The sequence below is a fragment of the Sciurus carolinensis genome, chromosome 8, assembly GCF_902686445.1.
Source record: "Sciurus carolinensis chromosome 8, mSciCar1.2, whole genome shotgun sequence".
NCBI lineage: Eukaryota > Metazoa > Chordata > Mammalia > Rodentia > Sciuridae > Sciurus > Sciurus carolinensis.
The window spans coordinates 23,970,000-23,992,278 of record NC_062220.1 but is presented as its reverse complement, the minus strand read 5'-3'; the positions used below and the strand labels follow the sequence as shown (position 1 = coordinate 23,992,278).

Below are 22,279 nucleotides of genomic sequence, written 5' to 3'. Positions count from 1 at the left end.
GCCCATTATGCCAGGATAAGCAGAGACTTTTTATGATTATGATTTTTTTTAAATCATGAAAGACAACTAAGAAAAGAAATTAAAAATACTCATATTTGGGCTCAGTGGTAAGAGTGCTTGCCTGGCATGTGTGAGGTACTGGGTTTGATTCTCAGCACCACTTATAAATAAATAAAATAAAGGTCCATTGACAACTAAAAAAAATTTTTAAAAAATACTCATTTGTTAAACAACTCTACTTTGAAAAAATTATCTTAAGAAAATGATTTCAAATATACACAAAGATTTAGGTAAAAGGAAATTCGCTACAGTATTACTAGTAACAGTAAAACTCACCTAAATTTTAGAAAACAGAGATCTGCTAAATACAATTGATAACAATTATAAATAAGAAAGACAGTCGAGCTATAAAAATAATACTGGAGAATATTTAACAAAATGGAAAAAGGGGGTGGGGGGCAAGTGACAAACAATATGATCTCAATTTAATTAAAAATATATACATATGTACTATATACACATTTTTCAGTTTCTAAAGATGTACTTTTCACATTTCTTAAATTATGATACAATTAAATTATATAGATAATGTAGTTCCTTTGAACATAATAATTGGTTGTGATTTATAACTGATAGTGGTTAGCTCTGGAAGCCAACTTACACTCTTCATTGTCTATCTGTACTTTCCAAATCTACAATGAACATATAATAGCTTTTGTAGTCATAAACCAAAGTAATTTTATTTATTTTTTTAAATTAAAAAAATAGAGGAGTTTTATTAAATTCCTCAAATTACTACTCCCTGTTTTTCTTCTTGGTGGAAGTTTTTAATCAACTACTCATTCATAATTTGACCAAAAAAAGACATATTTTGTAAATGTATCACAGACACATGGAAAAGAACCCTACTTTTTGTAGAGGACTTAAAGTAATTTTATTTTTTAACAAGCACATCATAGTGGTAACATGTTGTGATACATATCTTTATAGCTCATAAAGAAGGCTCAAGTGGGACCTGGTGGTGCACACCTGTGAACCTAGCAGCAGTTCAGGAGGCTGAAGCAGGAAGCTTGATAGTTCAAAGCCAGCCTCAGCAACTTAGTGAGGCTCCGAGCAACTCAGCAAGATCCTGTCACTAAATAAAATATAAAAAAGGGCTGTTGATATGGCTCAGTGGTTAAGCGCTCCTGGTTCAATCCTCAGAATCAAAATGAAACAAAACAAAAAAACTCAAAAAGGACTAAGCACAGATTCATTAACATTACCAAGACCAAGAAATTTTCCATTCTGGTCTTAAGAATCAGAGAGGTTTGATCCCAAATCAATGCTCTGTGTACTGGGTAATTTATTTAACCTCTCTGGGTCTCAGTAGCCTCATCCAGAAAATGGGACAATATCAGCTTCCAAGCAATATAAGTGCTGTTTTAATTACATATGAAATATTTGGATACTGAATAAATACTTCAGGGATGCACATTTCTATTTTTAGTTAAAAGAATAAAGATTGAATAAAAGATGTCCAGTATAAATGAGTACTAATGCATAATCCTAACTACTTATTATATTTCAAAGAGAAATTTAATCTATAGAAGGAATTGGCCAAAAAACTCATTTTTCATTTTGAAATCGAATTACTCAACTGTAAATAAGTTGTAATATATATGTTTCAGACAAATTACATCATATAATACCTTACTTTGTTATCGATTTATTTATTTATTGGGGACTGGATCCAGGGATGTTTTACTGCTGAGCTACATCTCCAGCCCTTTTTATTTTTTATTGAGACAGGGTCTTTCTACATTGCTGAGGCTGTCCTTAAACTGATAATCCTCCTAACTGAGCCCTCTGAGTCACTGGGATTATAAGTGTGTGCTATTATACCCAGATAGTTTTTTTTTTTTTTCTTTTTTGGAACTGGGAATTGAACCCAGGAGTGCTTTACTACTGAGCTACATTCCTGGTCACTTTTTATTTTGAGACAGGGTCTCACTAAATTGCTTAGGACCTCGCTAAGTTGTTGAGGTTGGTCTTGAATTTGCCACCCTCCTGCCTCAGCCTCCCGAGCTGCTGGGATTACAGGCATGCACCACAGTGCTCAGCCTACTTTTATTTTTAAGTAGTGATTTAAAATTACTTTCTTTACAGCATGTTGTATTTAATATGAGCAAAGGGTCAGGTGTATAGATTAATAATGCACACAACTCAATAAAAAGACAACCCAGTTTAAAAATTAATAAAGGATCTGAAAGACTAGCACATGAGATGATGTTCTATATCACTAGAAAACTTATGTCCACATAAACACTTGCACAGGACTGTTCACAGCACCATTATTCATAGTAGGCAAAGTGGAAACCATCCAGACACCTATCAACTAATGAATGGATAAGTAAAATGTGTAAGATGCATTTTCAATATCATTTGGCCACATGAAGAAATGAAGTACTGATAAATACAACCACATTTATGAATACCGAGAACATATGTGAAAGAAACCAGTCACAAAGAACCACACACTGAATGATACCATTTAAATGAAATATCCCAAACAGGCCTACCCATAGACAGAAAAATGAACTGATACTTACTGATACTTGCATAGGGCTAGAGGAAATGTACAAAAATGGGAGTGACTGCTACTGGGGGATGGGGTTTCTTTTTTGGGTAATGAAACATTCTAAAAACTGATAGGGTTGATAGTTGTACAACCCAAACCTCTGGATTGCACATTTAAAATGGGCTAACTGTATGGTAAGTAAATTATACAAAGCTGTTACATTTTAAAAAATCATATATTAATAGACATTTAGTATTCTTCACCTGAAGATAAGAAAGGAAGTTTTTAATAGGTCATTATAAGAAGGTATTTTCCACTTGGCTGATTTATTGAAAGTAAATCAAATGCTGAACTCTACTGCACATACCTCCTATTTGTAGCTCTGGACAACCCATACGTCTCATCTGGGTGCTGACAGACTCAATCTCTTGAACAAGTGGCACTAATATTGTCTCATTGATCCACTAAGAAGAAATAAGGTATAGGTTTTTTTATACATAATTCCAAAGTATTTCTCCAATAATTATTTTCATTTTTACAAGCAACCCTAAAATTTTTTTATTATCTTGTACTTGAACATTAACAGAACCATAGAGTACAGTGAAAGAGAATGGAAGTAGCTGCCACCTTAAGTCTATAGAAAGTTAAGCAAACATGCAAATGGAATGCAAATTGTTATATTCTTAAATCATACATGTCTGTTTTATTTTTTCCTCTGAAGAAAATATAAAACTTTCAGCTAAATTTTTCTTAGTATTTTCTATTATTATTATTCTCATCTAAGAGTATAATATTCAGTTTATATTTCTAGGGTAATTATTCACATATTAATGTAGAGTTTATATTAATTTGCAATCTGTAAGATAATTTTTCAAATAACTGATTAATGGTATACAGGCTCAACCCAATTCCTTAAACGCACAGAAAAACTGGGATTCATTATATTTGAAACCAGTTTGTGAATATTATAATATTACTTAGAGACTGTGATTTTTAAATTCCATTTTCCATAGCTAGTATCACACTCATTCTGATATGTGAAAAAACTCTCCCAAGAAACTTCCTGTTTGGTATATTTGTGTTTTTGTTTTGTGTGTGTCTGTAGCAACTGTAACCACCAATTCTGTTTCCATGCTTTTTTTAACCATAAAATGAAAGGATGAAAAAATATTTCAGACAAAATACAGGCATACAATTCCTTATACTCACCTGAATTTTTAAAAACCTCTGAAAATGGAAAGTTCTTTTATAAAGACTTAGCAAGCAAAATGTGAGACAGTGACAAGACTTGAACTGAGTGCACACTAAGCTATTTATAGACTTTATTCCACTTATTTTGCCTATCCATATACTTTGCTGCAGATATATAAATGTAGTTGACTATGGGGTGCTAACCAGACTCTTAATAGTGTTGTTACAATTACTCAAGCTGGCTTTTAACTTGTGATGTTCCTGCCCCAGTCTTCCAAGCAGCTGGGATTACAGGCATGCACCATGATTCCTGGCACCCCCATACTGCTTTAAAAAAAAAAAAAAATACTGAGAACTCAGGATTTCAGTATGCTATAGCCTAAGGAATTCAGATAAGGAATTGTTTGCAAGCAGGTAAAACTCTTAACAAGACTTTTTATTTTAAATATATTAGCATTTTTAGGTTAGTTTATTTTTTATTTTATTTGTTTTGGTATTAGGGATTGAACCCAGGGGCGCTTAACCAGTAAGTCCTTTTTTTTATTTTGTTTAGAGTCAGGGCCTCACTGAGTTGCTCAGGGCCTCGCTGAGTTGCTAAGGATAGCTTTGAACTAGCGATCCTCCTGCCTCAGCCTCCCAAGTCACTGGGATTACAGGCATGTGCCATCATGCCCAGCTTTAGATTAGTTTATAATTAGAAGTACAACAGCATACAGCTCCAGAACAGCATTTCATCCATTCATTCTTCTAACATTTACTACATGCCATCTACTTGCCAGCTGGTCTTTGGCTGGAACAAAATGATCTAAGATGTCTGGAAGAGGGATATAGCCCTTATTCCTCCACCATCAAATTCTGAGTAGTTCTGGCAATTTTTATTCATTTAACTATTGTTTAAAAAACAGGCTTGGTATGGTGGCACATGCCTGTAATCTCAGCAGCTCGGAAGGCTGAGGTGCTAAGCAGCTCAGTAAGACCCTGACTCTAAATAAAACACAAATTATGGCTAGGGATGTGGTTCAGTGGCCGAGTGCCCTTGAGTTCAATCCCCAGTACCACCCCCCCCCCAAAAAAATGTTGTCCAGGCTTATCATTCAAAAAAGCAAGTTATTATTATGTTTATCTCTCCCTCTTGATACCCTATTTAAGTAAGTGAATAAAAACTGAGTACAAGTGATTTTGATATAGTGCTAGAAGATGCAGAACAAATGGATGACTGTTTAAAGATGCAGCAGCTGCCACCCTGCTACAGAATGTTGGTGGAGCTACCTGTAGTGAAGGAGGGGTTAATGTGCCCACAGAACCTGGAACATACAAGTGCTACAGAGTTGGGCAAAAAGGCAGGGTTGAAAGCACATAAGCTAATCACCTCTGGATGTGGAAGAATTGACTTCCAGGTCAAAGATTAGAGGGTTCTTCTCTAGAGAAATCAATGAAATTATATGTTCTGAATTATCTTCAAGGATACATCATCTAATTGTTCAAGTTTTCTGAGGACAAGGCTCCTCTCAATTGTTTCCCTCACAATTCTAGGTACATAGTAGACTGAGTTCTCTGGAAAATACAACTGAAAAATTGGGAAAGGGAAGAGGATCCTAATGGTTAAACATACTATATTTTTATCTTCTCTAAATGCACTGATTTACTAAATATGGAGGGAAAAACGATCTCATGTAAATGGACAGACACCATAAGGTGAATGTCATATTTATTCTTATGTATGTACCAATCATATTATACTTTTAGTAACAATTAATGTTAACATTCTAATAGCTAACTCTGAAGTCTAAGAACACATTTTGCACATTAAGAGACAAATATGTCTTAACAGAAACGTCAGAACTTACATTTCTAAACTTAGCTGTCCACGAATCCATGTGATCAAGAAGTTGTCTATTCATAGTCACTCTTGCCCAAACCTATTAAAAATATATTTAAAATGAACAATCAGTGAAGAAAAAAAACTTGCCAAAAATCATCCTTCAAAAGTGCCTGAAGTTTAGGAAAAAATCTCAAAAAACATCAATATTCATTTAATTAATATTCCATAGTTTTAAAATTATTCTCTCAAGACTATTGTTCATGCACAGCTATATCTTTAAAAGTTCCTTACATTATTAAGTTTAAAGAACATTTTTCTTGCTTTTAAGGACAAAATAAAAATCCCATGTTTGTTACTAAACTGATAAAGTTACAGAATGCCAAATGTTCTAATCCAAATATATTTTAAAAGCAAGAGTCTGGTATATGTTAAGTACAATTAGATACCTGAGAGGCTTTCTATGATATAAGTAAAAAAATATTTTAGGCAGAGCCTTAATGTCAACTATGTGTCACAAAGAGTAAAATGTACAACATAATTTAGTTTTCAGTACACAAAGTAAAACAGAAGCCTTTCCTCTGTTTAATGAGTGCCAGACTTATAGTTCTATCTAGTAAAGTGGAGATTAAAGAAAAAAATGATCCAGGAGTAGATGACTTTCTAGCGATCTGAAAATCATAAATATTGTCATTTTTATTTTCCATTTACCTCTTCTGCAGCTTGTTTAGAACTGAGATCAGCTTCATCTTTGTTTGCACATGGGGCCTGAGACCTACAGGCAAGCTGATACTGAAACTTCTTTAAAGTTTGTGCATAATCCCCCATAGAACGACTATAGTTCCAGAAAGTAGGGCTGGTAGAAGGAGAGGTAGAATCTGGGCTTCCTACAATAATGAATTGAAACCATTTCAGTTTGTTACCATTTTTACATCTAGCTGTTACCCCCCAAACACTGGGTAGTCAGGTAGCCAGGCAATGACAAAGAATCAGAAGTCAAAACCCCTCATGAAGCATCTATTTTCCTCCCTTCCCCAACATTAACTTCTCTTTAGAAAGCATGCATTTCTCATGTTAAAAATTAAAAAGAACATTTTCTGAATAGTATTAACTTAAGAGCCATAAAAATTATAAGTGGTTGACAGTGTTTATATCTGTTATAAAATTAAGCTTGTTCTATTTGGTAAAACTTTTAAATGATTCAGTGAGAAACAAATTTCTCCAGCAAATAAACAGGCTAATAAGCTCTTTGCCTGATTTTAGAAGCACCTGCTGAATGGAAGGACTACAACTTTCTATTAATAGACTACTCTCTGAGCTATGGGCTGACCTTACTCATTGTTGCACTAACTGTGTTTTATTTACTATTCCTGTGTTGATTAAAAGACTATCTGCAGCCAGGCGTGGTGGAGCATGGCTATAATCCCAGCAACTCAGGAGGCTGAGGCAGAAGGATCTCGAGTTCAAAGCCAGCCTCAGCAGATTAGTGAGGCACTCAGCAACTCAGCAAGATCCTGTCTCTAAACAAAATATAAAAAAGGACTGGGGATGTGGCCCAGTTTAAGCATCCATGGATTCAATCCCCAGTACCAAAAAAAAAAAAAAAAAAGAAAAAAGAAAAAAGAAAAGAAAAAGGACTATCTGCAGATTATGCTTCTAAATTTATAACAAAATTTATACATTTACTTATAGGAAGAGTAAAAAAAATTTACATTTAGAAATCATCTACTCCTACAGAGGCTTATTTATACAGAGTACTCATCACACTTGAGGGTTACAATTTGTCTGTCTTCTCAAAGAGAATCTGAGTTCCCTGAGGGCAGGGAGTAATTTTTCTCCGAGCACCTAGTATAGTGACTGAAAAAATAAGCAAGTTTCCAGTGACAATTATTCTTAGAAGGGTTTTTTTTTTTTTTTTTTTTAGTTTAACAGATATCAAAAACATCAATTAAGACTTTATACCCACACACAAAAATCACAAATAGAAACTTTTTTTTGCCTTAGACAAAGTTTTAAAAGAAGTGACTATGAAATATTAAAATTGGTTTTCCTGTGATGTTTATAGGTACAAAGATGAGAAAACATGAAAGAGAAATATGGCAATATTTCAATTCACCAAACCTTGAAGGTTAGCCAGTCTTGTGCCATGGTGAATATAGTATGTTTTATGCTAGCATAAAAATTTAGTTATGTAAAGAAACATCATACTTCATGTGAAGCTAATTTCCAAGTAGGAAACAGAAAAGGAGGGTAAGAAATATGGTCATGATACAGCATAAAAAGTTATCCTGTTTTAATTAATCATTTTGACTAGTAACTTTAAAAATGATAAACTTTCTGTGACCTTGAAGGGCTAGGTTTGTAGCTCAATGGTAGAGCACTTGTCTAGCATGTGCAAGACTCTTGGCTCAATCCCCAATACCATACAAATATATACACACACACATTTGAACTTCCATCTAGCCTAGTACATTAGGCAAAGTACTAATAAAACTACGGAAAATGAAGGCTTTCTTACCAAAACAAACTGAAATCACACAAATCACTGGGGAACAAGCCTCCAAGCAAAATAGGCAAAAAGACAAAAGTGTCAGTATTTAACCTCCAAGAATTTTTGAGATAGAAAAAGAAACTGAAAACAAAACAAAATAAGATCTCTATAAAAATCAGACATATTTAAAAAGAACCAAATGAAACTGAAAAATGAAAAACAAACAAAAACAAAAACAAGACTGACTGAACTTTAAAATTCAATGATGAAGTGCAGGCCTTATAGCCTATCTCATGGATTGCCTGCCTCACATGCTCGAGGCCCAGGTTCGAGTCCCCAGCACTGTGGGATTTCGGAAATAAAATTCAATGATGAGTGCCTGTAATGCTGGGAGGGAAGTTGAGGCAGGAGGATCTCGAGTTCAAAGCCAGTCTCAGGAACTTAGTGAGATCCTGCCTCAAAACAAAAAATAAAAAGGGATAGGGATGTAGCTCAGTAGTTTAGAGCCCCTAGGTTCAATTCCCAGTCAAAAAAAAAAAAAAAAAAAAAAAAAAATTCAGTGAGTTAAAATACAGAGAGCTAAAGAGCTGCCCAAGAGGCCAAAGTGATTAAAACACGTAAAGTAGGCTGAGGGGTAAAACAGAGTTGTTTCTTAGAGAATCGCCCAACTAGTTCAAGTAAAAGACATGAAAATACAGAAATTATAATATTCCATTTTCCAGCCACCACTGCATTAACCCACGGAGGCACGCTCATCAATGGATGCGACAGTCACTTGGGGAAAAGGGTGCTGCAAAGCAGGAGATAAAAGGATTCAATTTTATATCACCAACAAAGGGACAAAATGGTATCTTGTATCTCCTGATGGGAAACCCTAAAATATATGTCATCACCTAAGCTGTATTCCCACCAGAAAATATTTAACCTGAATCTAATAATGAAAAAATGATTAGAAAAATACAAATTTGCAAAACAAGAGCATGACCTCTTCAAAATGCTAATGTCATAGAAGACAAACATACAACTCCAAAACAAACATGCAAATTTCTAAAATTAAAGAAGACAAATGGGATGGGCATGGTGGTGCACGTCTATAATACCATGGACCCGGGAGGCTGAGGCAGGAAGATTATGTGTTTAAAGCCAGTTTCAGCAACTTAGCAAGACCTGTCTCAAAAAAATAAAAAATAAAAAGGAGTGGGAATGTGGCTCAGTGGTTAAAAATCCGCCCCCAGCCCTGTTCAATCCTTGGTTAAGAAAAAAAAGAAAAAAAAAGATAAAAGAAGCATGACAACTAAATGTAATGTAATCCTTCATTTGATACTGCATCAGTAAAAGAAAAAGTTACAAAAGTCATTATTAAGTCAAGTGGATTAATATATCTATGAATAACAGAAGTATTTCAAGTACAATAATCATATTGTACTTATAAAGAAAAACATCCTTGCTCTTAGAAGATGCATGTGATATATTGAGGGATGAAGTGGTGTGGGGCCCACAACTTTTTTTCAAATGCTTTAGCAGAAAAGAGAATGTGTGCACACATGAGTGAGGGACAGTAGAGCACCTAGTTTCTCATTACTGGAGAAAGGAGTTACAGATATGGAAAGAGAGAGACTAGGAAAAACCCATTGTAGCTGAATTGGAATTGAGATGTAAATATGAACTATTTTCTAGCTGTATGCTCTAAGGACCTAGAGTATTAATACCTCAGTAACAACAGTGGTAACACCCAGAACCTGGTTATTAACTTCTAAATATGCTTCACTAAATGAATTAGGACTCTTGGGGTAAAGAGACTAATTCCAGAACCAGCCAGCAAAAGTACAGGATAAGTCTAGAATATTCTGCAATGCTAGAAAGTATCTGAGGGGAAAAAGTGCTCAAAGAATGTCATGTCAAAAAAGTATAGAAGTCAAGTTTAAGAGGATCCCACTAGCCAAATCTGGGACAATGCAACTATCAAAATAAATGACCTAACTGGGGAGAAGAAAAAGCTTTATTTTTTCTTTTGAGAGTAGAATGCTATTTTGTAAGTAGAATGCCAACAAATAAAGGTCATAACACACAGTAGTGTCAATGTACTTACTATCACTGAATTGTACACTTAAAATAGTTAAGTCTTATGTAAATTTTACAATAAAAAATGTGAAAGCTAGAGATAGAAGGATGCAATGAGACAGTCTCTGTAACAACCAATATAGTAAAATTTAATTTAGAAAAGAATCTTAAAAGTACAGGTATAGACTTAGATATACCAGGAAAATATTAACCAAAAGAAATTAGTATAGCTGTGTTAATGTCAGACAAAACAGATTTCAAGGCAAAGATAAAAATAAAGGGTATAATTCACCAGAATATTAACTATTCTGAATTTATAAGCACTTAACATAATCTCATATATTTAGCAATCTGACAGAATTATGAAGAAATATTTTATTGAAGAAAATCAGTGGGATTGAACTCAGAGGCACTTGACCACTGAACTACATCTCCAGACCTATTTTGTATTTTATTTAGAGACAGGGTCTTACTGAGAAAATCAGTGGAAGGTCTTGATATACTTTATATATATATATATATACATATATATATATATATATTTTTTTTTTAACTTGTAGATGGACACAATACCTTTATTTTATTTATTTTTATGTGGTGCTGAGGATTGAGCCCAGTGTCTCACATATGCTAGGCAAGTGCTCTTCCACTGAGCCTTGATATATTTTCTTTAAATAATAGATAAAGCAGATAAAAATTAGAAACATAAAAAGTTTAAGAATATCATCAAGAACCTTAACCAATAAATAAATATGGAGACCAAAATTAAGAGATTATGCATTCTTTTGAATTTAGCAAAAAAAATTTATAAAAAATGACACACTACCACATAGTAACTTAAAAGCAGGTCTAAAAGAAAGAGAAAAAAAGAAAGAAAGAAAACCCACAGACAAAAAGGAAAAAGAAAACTCCCAGACATTAATAGATATAGATCAGAATCTCTAGCCACAGTACAATTAACTTAGGGGGAAATGAAGATAATCAGGCCTCTTCAGGCTTGAAAATTAAAAGTGACACCAATAACACTTGCAAACAACAACAGCACTTCTAAATAAACTTCTGTGGGCTGAGGAAAAAATAAAAATGAAGTCAGAAAATATTTAAAAATCACAAACATGTGTAGAGGTTGTTTTGTGTTACACCCTGTATCATTTTCAGTAGATTTGAAATACTTCAAAATTTAAAAAAAAAGCATGTATCAAAAGTAATAAGATAATATTGATTTGTTTCTTTGACATTTGTGGCATTCTCAGGCAGAATTAAATTAAAACTCCCTAGAGAGATTTCAAGCGACACAAAGAGCCATGGTCCAATAATTTGGCTTTCTCACGATGGCTGTGCTTTAGCACCTAATGTGCTTTCTGTGAAAGTTCCTGAGGGGGAAAAATCATTACTCAGTTCAATAATCTAATTTGGTTTCAAATAATTGACTTTGTAATAATCAAATCCACCACAAATAGATTAAGATTTGCTAACTTTCCCTCCCTAGGAAAACTACATAAGCTTTAGGAAAATACTAAAAGACAAATTTTAAAATGTTCTGAAAAAGAGCAGCATTTTTAGAGTCAATACATGCTTTCTCCTCAACCTGCCCTGCCATATCAGCTTTCCAAAGATTACCTCAAAAGAGACAACTATTATTTGAATAAGTTTTGCTACAGACTGCTTTAAAACATTATTTTATAACCTCAACTTTATTACATTTATTTATTTAGCAAGTACTGGGGACTAAACTCAGGACCCTGCACATGCTACGAAAGCCCCCTATTACTAAGCTACATCCTCAGCATCTCCAACCCCAGTGTTTTTTTGTTTTGTTTTAATTTTGAGACAAGTTCTCACTAAGCTGCCCATGCTAGCTTCCAACTTGTGAGCCTCCTGCCTCAAAATCTAGCCTCCTGGGTATCTGGATTACGGGTATGTGCCAATAAGCACTGGCCTAGTCTCAGCTTTAACCAGAAATTTTAACTTACATTATATAAAAAGGCTTTCAATCTTACTATACATAAAAGGTTCAAGACTTCTCAGTTCAATTATATTTTAACTTCTTAAAATCTGATGGGAGTTAATTCTAATGCATAAAAATACAAAATGTGTTTGTCTCTTAAACTTCACTTATATTAATAAAAGAGACAAAATACACGTAGAGGTATTAAAATAATGAAAATAATAAGGATTATGTAAAATGACAACAAAAAATATTTCCATTAGATAGAAATAAACTGTGTACCTAGCTTAACTCTATGCTGCTTCTCTTCTTCACTTCGAAGAAAAGTGTCCAAAGTGCGCAGGTCTGTCATGTAGTCCTCTTTGTCAGTAGGTGAGTTATAGACAGTGGGTGAAGAACGGTAGCGAGATCTCAAGCCGCTGCTCTCCACTGCGCCAACAGTGGTAGGGTATGGAGAAGAAGGAGAGGGACTAAAGCTCGCCAACTATACAAAATAGAAGAAGTCAAGTTTATTTTTCTTAATTTAAATTTATTTTTGTTATTTCTTTTTTATTTATTTACACTGTGGTTTCAACCCAGGGGCACTTTATCAGTGAGCTATATCCCAATCCCTTTCTGTTTTCTATGCTGACACAGGGTCTCACAAAGTTGCCAAGGTTGGCCTTAGAGCCTCCCAAGTCTCTTGGAGTTATAGGCATGCACCACCACACGTGGTTTATTTTTAACTTTTGTTTATTTTTAACTTTTAAAAAGTAACACACCCGTACAATGGTCAAAATCTAGAACACTGACAACACCAAATGATGGTGAGGTTGTGGATCAATAGGGACTCTCATTCATTGCTGGTGGGAATGTAAAATGGTACAGCCACTTTGCAACAGTTGAGTGGTTTCTTATAAAAGCTAAACATCCTCTTACCATACCATCTAGTAATTGTACTCTTTGGTATTTACTCGAAACTTATGCCCACACAAAAAACCTGCATATGGATATTTTAGCAGCTTTATTCATAATTGCCAAAACTTGGAAGCAACACAGATGTCTTTCAGAAGGTGAATGAGTGAAATGGGTATATTATTCAAGAAACAAGCTATCAAGTTATGAAGATATGGAGGAAACTTAAATACATATTCCTAAGTGAAAGAAGTCACTCTGAAAGGTTACACATGTTTAAGTTCAAGTATAAAACATTCTGGAAAAGGCAGATTATGGAGGAAGTAAAAAGATCAGTGGTTACAAGAAATTTGGAGGGAAAGAGGGATGAATAAGTGGACTACAGGGGATTTTTTTCTCTATGACATTATAATGGTGGATATATGTTATTATGTATTTGTCCAAACCCACAGAATGTGTCAATTAATGTAGGTTCATTAGCTGTAATAAATGCGCCACTCTAATGGAGTATATTTATAAGAAGAGTTATAGGACAGCTCTACCTTCCTCTCAATTTTGCTCTAAACACAAAACTGCTCTAAAAACAGTTTATTAGAAAAAGTAATATGGGTATTTAGAAAAATTTTATGAAGAAAATAGATACTATCTATAAACTCACTACCCAGAGATAATTTAATCCTTTTTCACATTTTGTCTATTTTGAAATCTTTAAAATGTACATAGCTATTTCAATGTATTTGCATTTACATAATTAAGACAATACTATTTAGCTTTATATACTTTTAAAAAAAAGTTATCTATTTCCTGTATCTCTTAAAAATATTATTTGTACTACCATATATTTTAATATACAAATATAATTTGTTTTTACATTCTCTTATTCTGTACATTTGGATTGTCTGCAAGTTTTGGCTACTATAAATAGTATTAATATTGAACACTGTTATACATACATCTTTGCTTGAATTTCTGATGATTTTCTTTAGGATAGATTTCTGAAACTGAACTTATTTGGCTGAGGCATATAAACTTTTAAAAAATACATATTCCCGGGCTGGGGTTGTGGCTCAGTGGCAGAGTGCTTGCCTGGCATATGTGAGACACTGGGTTCGATTCTCAGCACCACATATAAATAAATGAATAAAATAAAGGTCTATAAACACCTAAATAAAATATTAAAAAAATACATATTCCCATCTATTAAATGAAAATATTACACTAAATCATGTTCCTATCAGAGACTAATAGACAGAAATACCTATTTCACTATATGTTCATCAGAAGTACTACTTTAGTTTACTTGATATACAAGAATATTTTGTTTTAAATGTACATTTAATTAGCACTTCTCATCCTCATGAAGTTAAACACTATAAATACAATTACTGGTCATCTGTATAACTTGTTAACTGCTTAAACATATTGACAATTTTTTCTATTGTGTTTCATGATCAATTCATATTAGTTTAGAATAAATTACAGATCTTATAACTGTTTAACACTGTTTGAAAATAAAAATGTTAATCCTCCTTTACACTGATTTCTCTTATTTTATGTTAACATATCAATTCCCTATATATACTAAGATTATATCTGGGGCACTATTTTTTTTTTTAATTTTTTATTTGTTCTCTTTAGATATACGTAACCGTCGAGCGTATTTTGATATATTCTACATACATGGAGTATAACTTTCCATTCTTGAGGTTGTACCTGATGTAGAGTTACACTGGTCTGTATTCATATATGAACACAGAAAAAGTTATATCCGATTTATTCTACTATCTTTCCTATTCCCATCCTGCCTCCCTTCCCTTCAATCCCTTCTGTCTAATCAGATGAAATTCTATTCCCCTCTCCTCCTGCAACTTATTGGGTACTATTGTATTAACTGGTCTATTAATTGGTCAAGAGTCATATTTTACTTAAAAGAGTAAAACAGATGTTATAGCTTTAACATCTACTGGGATATACCCTAACTCTTACTCAAAACTTTCTTAGCTCCCAGAGGAGCATGGTAACACATGCCTATGATCCTAGTGACTCAGGAGGATTGCATCTTCCAGGCCAACCTCAGCAACTGTGAGGCCCTCAACCACTTAGTGACACCCTGTCTCAAAACAGAAAGAACTGGGAATATAGCTTAGTGAAGCACTGAGTTCCATCCCCAATACAAAATAAAAAAACAAAACAAAAACCCCAAATAAAATCTTTCATGGTTCATTTTTTTCTATATTAATGTTCTCTCTTCACTTAGTATTTTTTATATTTCACAGTAATATACACGTTTTCATATAGACCATATATATTTCTACAGCTCAATCTTAGAATGTTAGGTTTTTACAATTAGGATAGGAATTCTGAAATCCCCTTGGATCTAACTAAATAATGCTTTACATGATTATAAGCTACTGATTTTAGATATTTACCTTATATCCAGCTACTTAATGGAAGGTTTTGTTGTTGCTGTTTTGGTGCTGAGCACTGTTTAACACTGAGCCACATCTTTAGTTCTTTTTATTTTGTATTTTGAGATAGGGTTTCACTAAGTTGCTGAGGTTGGCCTTGAAATTGCAATCATCCTGCCTCAGTCTCCCGAGTTGCTGGGATTACAGGTGTACACCACCACATCGGTTGTTAACCAAAGTATTTAATATTCAAATGGATGTTTTTAGAAAATAATTTTCAAAAATTTACTTTTTGGTTGGAGGTGTAGCTCACTGGTAGAGTGCTTGCCATCAGGTGCAAGGCCCTGGGTTTAATGCCCAGCACTACAAAAATAAATAAATAAATATATAAAGAAAAGAAAAATTTAGTTTTTTGTGGACTCTTGAACAGAGCATACTAACAGATTTCTTGCTCTGGTAGAATAAACCTCCTGGTCATTGATTATCCTTTATTTTATTTTAGGAAAAAAATCAGCATCTTAATATTCTGTGAATATTAATGGTTATTTAATTCATGATTTTCACTTATATTCATAAGTAAAATTGTCCTGTTGTATTTTTTGAGCTTTTTAGGTGTTATTACAGTCCACAAAGTGAACAGAAAATACAAAGTGTCAGAAAATAGTTTGTCTAATTCCATGGACATTTCAAAAGAAAGATGCAGTATTCAATATATTTAACAACGTGGTATTATGAAACTTTGTTCAAATATTTGTTTCCTTATTTGTGGCACACTTTATTGGACATAAATTGACAATGCCAAAATCTTCCACTATAATTGTTTATTAATTTCTCTTCATATTTCTGCTTTATATTTTATGATGCTATATTATTCAACATATAAGGATTGTGGCTATTATATCTTCATGATGTATCATTTCCTTCATCAATTTAAATGACCTTTTGTCCAGTATAATATGTTCTCCCTTAAAGTTATAATGTGAAGAATCTTAATTCATATTTTTTTATATCTAATTTGTAAACGGAAAAATGTACAAGACAGAAAAGATGACTGCAAAAGATCATGTAGGAAAAGTGAGCAAGAAAAGACTGGTTCTTTAAAAATAAACATTGTACTTGATTATTTTGGTAGTAGACCTCACTATCACTTCTTTTGTACAGATAAAATATAAGCTGCAATTTGCCTGATTTTGAAGCAATGTTTGACATTTTTTTGTTAACTCTTTTAATATGGACAATCTACAGAGAAAGTGCTATATAAAGAACCAAAGAGAGACATATTATAGGAACAGAATGGCCCAGAAAAAGATCGTATAATATGTAAGATTACACTATAATATAAATGAGGACTAACAAGTCAGTCATAATGTATGATACTGGGGCTACATAAATTTTAGCAAAAACAAAAATAAAATCCTCATCTGTATGTTTGTGTGCATGTTTGTGTTTATGTGTGGGTACTGGGGCCTGAACCTTGTAGCACAGCACATTACCACTGAACTATATTTCAGATCTTTATTTTGAGATGGGTCTTGCTAAGTTGCAGAGGCTGCCCTCAAACTTGTGATCCTCCTGCCTCAGCCTCCTCCAGTCATTGGGTTTACATGTACACCATGCGATACCCAGGAAAAACATCACCTTACATCACAGAAAGGGGGAAAAAAAAATCAATTCACAAAGGAAATTTCTAAATTTAGGACAGAATAAACCACAATAAGACAAACAGATTTGACTATTAAAATTTAAAAACTTCTATATGTATATTTTCAAAAATCCCATAATTAAAATACCAACTTAAGAGGGAAAAAAAGCCTGAGGATACAGACCCAAAAGACAAGTGGGTAAAGAATGAGAACTTCTGGATATAGTTCAGTGGCTTTGCAAGAAATTCACAGTAAACTACAATAGACTATTCTCATTTTTTTTTTTTTATCAGCAGAGATTTATAAAAAATTGATTAACCTGATAATCAAAGGTATGATAAAATGAATACTCTTAAACATTTCTGTGACAATATAAACTGGTACAATTCTTTTGGGTAGTCACCTATCCCCTTCAAATTATCAGGAACTTCACAGATATTTAGTGCAAATTAATAATAGTTTTTGTGGTACCTAGGGTCTTGTGTACGCTAGGTAAGCACTCTACCACTGAGCTACACCGCAAGTTCTCTCTAAGATGTTGTTAAAAATCTTTTGATTAGGTATCAGGATTAAATCCAGGGGTGCTTTACCACTGAGTACATCCCCAGTCCTTTTTATCTTAATTTGAGATAGGCTCTTGCTAAAGTTGAAGCTTGCAATCCTCCTGCCTCGACTTCCCAAGTAGTTGGGATTACAGGCATGTGTCACCACGCTTGGTGGGACTAGATGATTTTCAATGTACCTCCCAATTCTAAAATAATGTGACTGACCAAGAGAAAAGTGTCATTACCTTATTGTAAGTGCTGACAGGCGAGAAGGTCACTCCAGGGCTGTAAGAACCACTGCCACCAGAGGACAGACCTTGCAGTTGAGGGCTATATCCAGTCATACAGCTGGTGGTAAACTTGGGACTGGTACTAGGTGAACGAGATGGGCTATAACTCAATACACTTTGACCCTGAATTGAAGGGGAAGGCGGAGAGGGAGGGATTTGGGGGCATGCCAGATCATGGGGAGGAGTAGTCTGTACAACTAGAAGGAGAAGAAAAAAAAATTTTATACACATGCATGTGCATATGCTCACAGACACTGATACACAAACACATAAACATGTATGTATTTTAAAAATTTTTTTAATGAAGACAGATTTAAGGAACTCGGACCTTTTTTCAGGAAGAAAAGAAAGCGACATAAGAACTTGGTTTTTAAATTATATAAAATATTATTACTAAAGGACACAAAAATTAGTTTTTTACCATTTCCAGAGTTCAAAATAAGATATTGGTTTCAATGTAAGAACCAGTCATTTGATTTTAATTGAACAATTATCCGTAAGGTTGCTAAATGCTAGTTCCATTCAATTTATAGAAAGAGGAATAACAACGGTTGGTCTTAAGACAAGTTTACTACAGATCTGCTTAACAGGTTAACCAGAAGGCCTGATAAGTCCCTTCTAGCTCTGAGTCTATGAAAAGGTAAAATTAAATTAAAAAAGATTTATTTCTAACCTTATCCTCACCTCTGCAAGAGATATAAAACACTCACCACCTGTTTTCAGTCCTAAAAGTGTTTGCTGTCCAGGGCTAACTACAAGACTGGTTGGTGCCACAGTATATTTGAAGTATCTCCAAAAATCAAATAAGGCATTAAGGCTGAAGAGAGATGCAAGGGCAAGCTCTGGAAGAGAACAACAATTTATTTAAAAAAGGAGGGGGTATATGTCAGGATGGGGGACAAAAACCCTCCATATTTTAGCAAATTAACAACAAAATTGAAAACTACCTGATAACAGTTATCATTTAATGAATATCTATTAGGTGTACAGAATTTATCAATGAGTTTCAAACTATCACTAATCCTTATAATCTTGTGTAAGAAATAGCTTTACCCTCCTTCTAATCATGAATCGAGGGTCACAGAGAGGCCAAATGACTTTTTTTTCCTTCTTCTTGGTATGGGGATTGAATCCAGGGTGTTTAACCACTAAGCCACATCCATAGCGCTTTTTTTATATTTTATTTTGAGAGAGTGTCTCTCTAAGTTGCTGAGGCTGGCTTCGAACTTGCAATTCTCCTGCTTCAGCCTCTGGAGCTGCTGGGATTATAGGCATGTGCCACTATGCCCAGTCCAAATGACTTTTATAAGACTATACATCTAGACAGTGAGCCATGATTCTAACTCAGGTCTATAGATTCCAAATCCTTTGCTCTTTCACTTAACATACCAGCTCTCATGGCAGATTGTAGACTAATGTGTGCAGATTATGGGATTTATTTTAACATCTTACAAGGGATTCTTTACACTCAAGGATTATGGAAAAGCAGACAAAAGAAGAGGAAAGAGTGAGGAAACTGAGGAAAGCATCCACGGAATAGAAATGTGGGCTAATCTTTTAAATGTGGAGAGAGCATTTCAGGAAAGTAACAAATACAAATCTCAACATTCCCGAACTTAATTTTTCTTCACAAAACTCATAATTACCTGAAATTGTATTGTTCATTAATTTGATTATTTACTAGAATGTTTCTTCCATAAGACGGCTTTACCTTGTTCCTTTCCTGCTATACTCCCAGTCTGGGGAACACAGTAAACAATCAGTATTTGTTGAATGAAGGAATGAATACTATATCTGAATTAAACCACAAACAAGTTGTTCATTGATAGTAAACTTCAATTACAGTGAAAATTACTTACCAATATACCAGAGGGGCCAGTAAGTCACATTATAATATGAACTAATCAATTTTCCAGTCCTGAAAATATCAGAAAGTGTTTTCAATTAAAAAAACAACAATGAAAATCAAAACACATACAAAAAAACCATGGAACCAACCACTGGCTGCTTAAATTTTCAACTTTTTTGGCTGATTAACTTACATTTCGGTATATATCATTCCAGCCACTGATACATTTAGGAGTCCCCAGGCTAAAACCACTTTTCTGGCTTCTGTTTCTTTTCTCATCTTGATGGTTCTGTCAATAAGGGAAGCACTAGGGCTTGCCTCTCCTTGCATCTATTCAAAGCAAAATCACAGGAATTAAATAAAAAGAAACAATTTCTCCATGTAAGAAATAAAACTTTTCTGTCCTTCATGAAGAAAAATTGTTTTTTCCTTCATCTCTAAAAATATCTAACCAAAATTTTTTTCCATTCTGAAATAAGTGTATGCAAAGGGAACCCTAAATTATATCTTCTTTGGCACCACAGAGAAATCAAAAGAGAACTGGCTGGTTATTTCAGAAAACAATTCGATGCTTTCAATTAATAAAAATGTCTTTTTGTTGTTGTAATTTAGGGGTTGGTTATTATGTCTACAAACATTCCACCTTTTGTCTTTGGAGTATGTCACAAAGACTAGACCAAAAGTTAATTTAAAAAACTCAAAATACCCAAATTTGGGGAGAAAAGAGTCCATGGATCACGTAAATCATGATGAAGATCTTCCTTCTGCATTGTAACGCAGAAGTCGTCACTATGTCCCACCTTAAATAACCCTGCTCTGGGACTTCTACAAGCCAAGGATCTTCATTTTGTGTGCTGATAAAGTTCAAGGAATTACATATGAGACAGCGGGTATCTATGGTGTGAAAGGAATAAGAGGAAAAGGAGGGGAAACTGTGCAATCAGTTTTGGTTCACATGGAGATTTATCTTTCCTTTTTTTGCTAAACTCAATCTTACAGGTAAGTGGAAAACGTGTTCCTGCTACGGAGTCGTATCCCATACAGTATATTACAGTACCCGCCATTGACACCGCATCACAACTCCCCAGTGCAGAGTGCTTCCCTCCCAGGCTCCCTCAGTACAAACTTTAGTCACCCCTAATGTTTCTTTCCTCCCTTTCACTAAAAGTGGTGGGACGCCTAGCCACATCTTCCCTGGCTGAAACCCGTGCAGATCAGTAAACGCGGAACTCCTAAAGCCCGCGTGGACTCCACGTCCAGGAAGCACAAAGACGACCCCGAGAACGCACCATGTTCTTCAGCCGGAAGTCGCGAACTCGCGCCACTCCCAACTGCACATGCGCGAAGCTAAGCGCTAAGGCCGAAGCAGCGGGCGGGTAAAGCTACAGTTACCGGAAGAACTGGGCCGTCTCTTCTCGCGAGAAGGAGGGTCGGGGCGGAGGGACCGGGCTCCTGTGTTACCAGGGAAACGGCTCGGATTTGTAGTTCTCACTAACTGCAGGGAGAAAACTGAGCAGCAGAATTCAGACCAGATTCTGAACCCGCAGTAAAAAGTAATAACTATAACAAGATGAATTTTTATGTATTAATATAATTTTAGCTTCCTTAGGGCTTTTTTGTACTCACATTTGTAAGATTTAGTAGGATGGGTAATTTGCAGGATAGAGTGTGCATGATGTGTCTGGACACCATGAGCAATGACAAAGCATTTCTGTTCCTTGTGTTAAAATATATATATATATATATATAATTTCCCCTAATTGTTTTGGTTCGACGTAAATTCTTAAATATTCGTATATGAGAGAAATGAGAGTGCAACAGTAACAAGAAACTTCAAAATTTGTTTTATTGAAGTTAATGATTAGAGTTTTTTTTTTTTTTTTTTTAAACACCTATTTCCCTGAAAATTCTTTTGAAGGAACTTATGATTATGAGGGAAAGGTTCATCAAGGAATAGTTGAGTTTGGTTCTATTTAACAAATACAAATAGTATGCTACTGAGCTAGGCGTGAACTATAAAAAAGAACTCCTTGGTTACTGTCTCAGAGGTGCAGTGAAGGCCAAGTGAGGTGAATGTAGTGGGCCCTAAGGAGGCACATCCAGCTCAGCTCTGGCCCAGGTCTGAGTTGGGTCCCAGATCTCCTGGAGATCATGATGCTGGCCAGAGAGCCAATGGCCCAGATGCTCAGAGCTGGGACTCATTGGGCATATTCATTGTGTCCGTCAATGAAAACATTAAGCCAGGGTCTTGATAAACCAGTGGGTTGTTATATCATGTTCTTCTAGTAACTAAACTTTTTCCTAAAATGATTCCAAGTTTAAATAGAAGAAAATGAAGTTTACTGTATTGCAAATGAAAATCTGCAGGTATGCTATGCTTAAAGATCCAACAGATTTTTTAAAGTGAGATTTTAAAATCATTTTAAATTGTTTTTACAGTAATATTGTTTGACTCTACTTGTGGATTTAGACATGAAGTAACTTGAAAATTGTTCAAGGGGTTCAATTCAATGTACAGTCAAAATTAGAATATCAGCTTCCTACCACTTCCATGTCCAACTCTACTAAAAAATAGTATAC

At 34.4% G+C, this 22,279-nt stretch overlaps 1 protein-coding gene across 1 annotated transcript in view; it reads right to left on the bottom strand.

Annotated features, from left to right (window-relative positions):
* The window catches only part of Tmem209 (transmembrane protein 209), a 33,964-nt gene extending 12,940 nt beyond the window's left edge, over positions 1 to 21,024 (bottom strand). The window contains exons 1-9 of the mRNA XM_047561143.1: positions 20,989 to 21,024; positions 19,893 to 20,029; positions 19,710 to 19,768; positions 18,561 to 18,692; positions 17,806 to 18,047; positions 12,353 to 12,554; positions 6,282 to 6,457; positions 5,599 to 5,670; positions 2,928 to 3,024 (exon numbers count right to left, since the gene is read on the bottom strand). Of these exons, the coding sequence (XP_047417099.1) occupies positions 2,928 to 3,024; positions 5,599 to 5,670; positions 6,282 to 6,457; positions 12,353 to 12,554; positions 17,806 to 18,047; positions 18,561 to 18,692; positions 19,710 to 19,768; positions 19,893 to 20,029; positions 20,989 to 20,991 (1,120 nt within the window). The 5' untranslated portion in view covers positions 20,992 to 21,024. The remainder of the gene's footprint in view (positions 1 to 2,927; positions 3,025 to 5,598; positions 5,671 to 6,281; positions 6,458 to 12,352; positions 12,555 to 17,805; positions 18,048 to 18,560; positions 18,693 to 19,709; positions 19,769 to 19,892; positions 20,030 to 20,988) is intronic.
* Between the last annotated feature and the right edge of the window lie 1,255 nt (positions 21,025 to 22,279).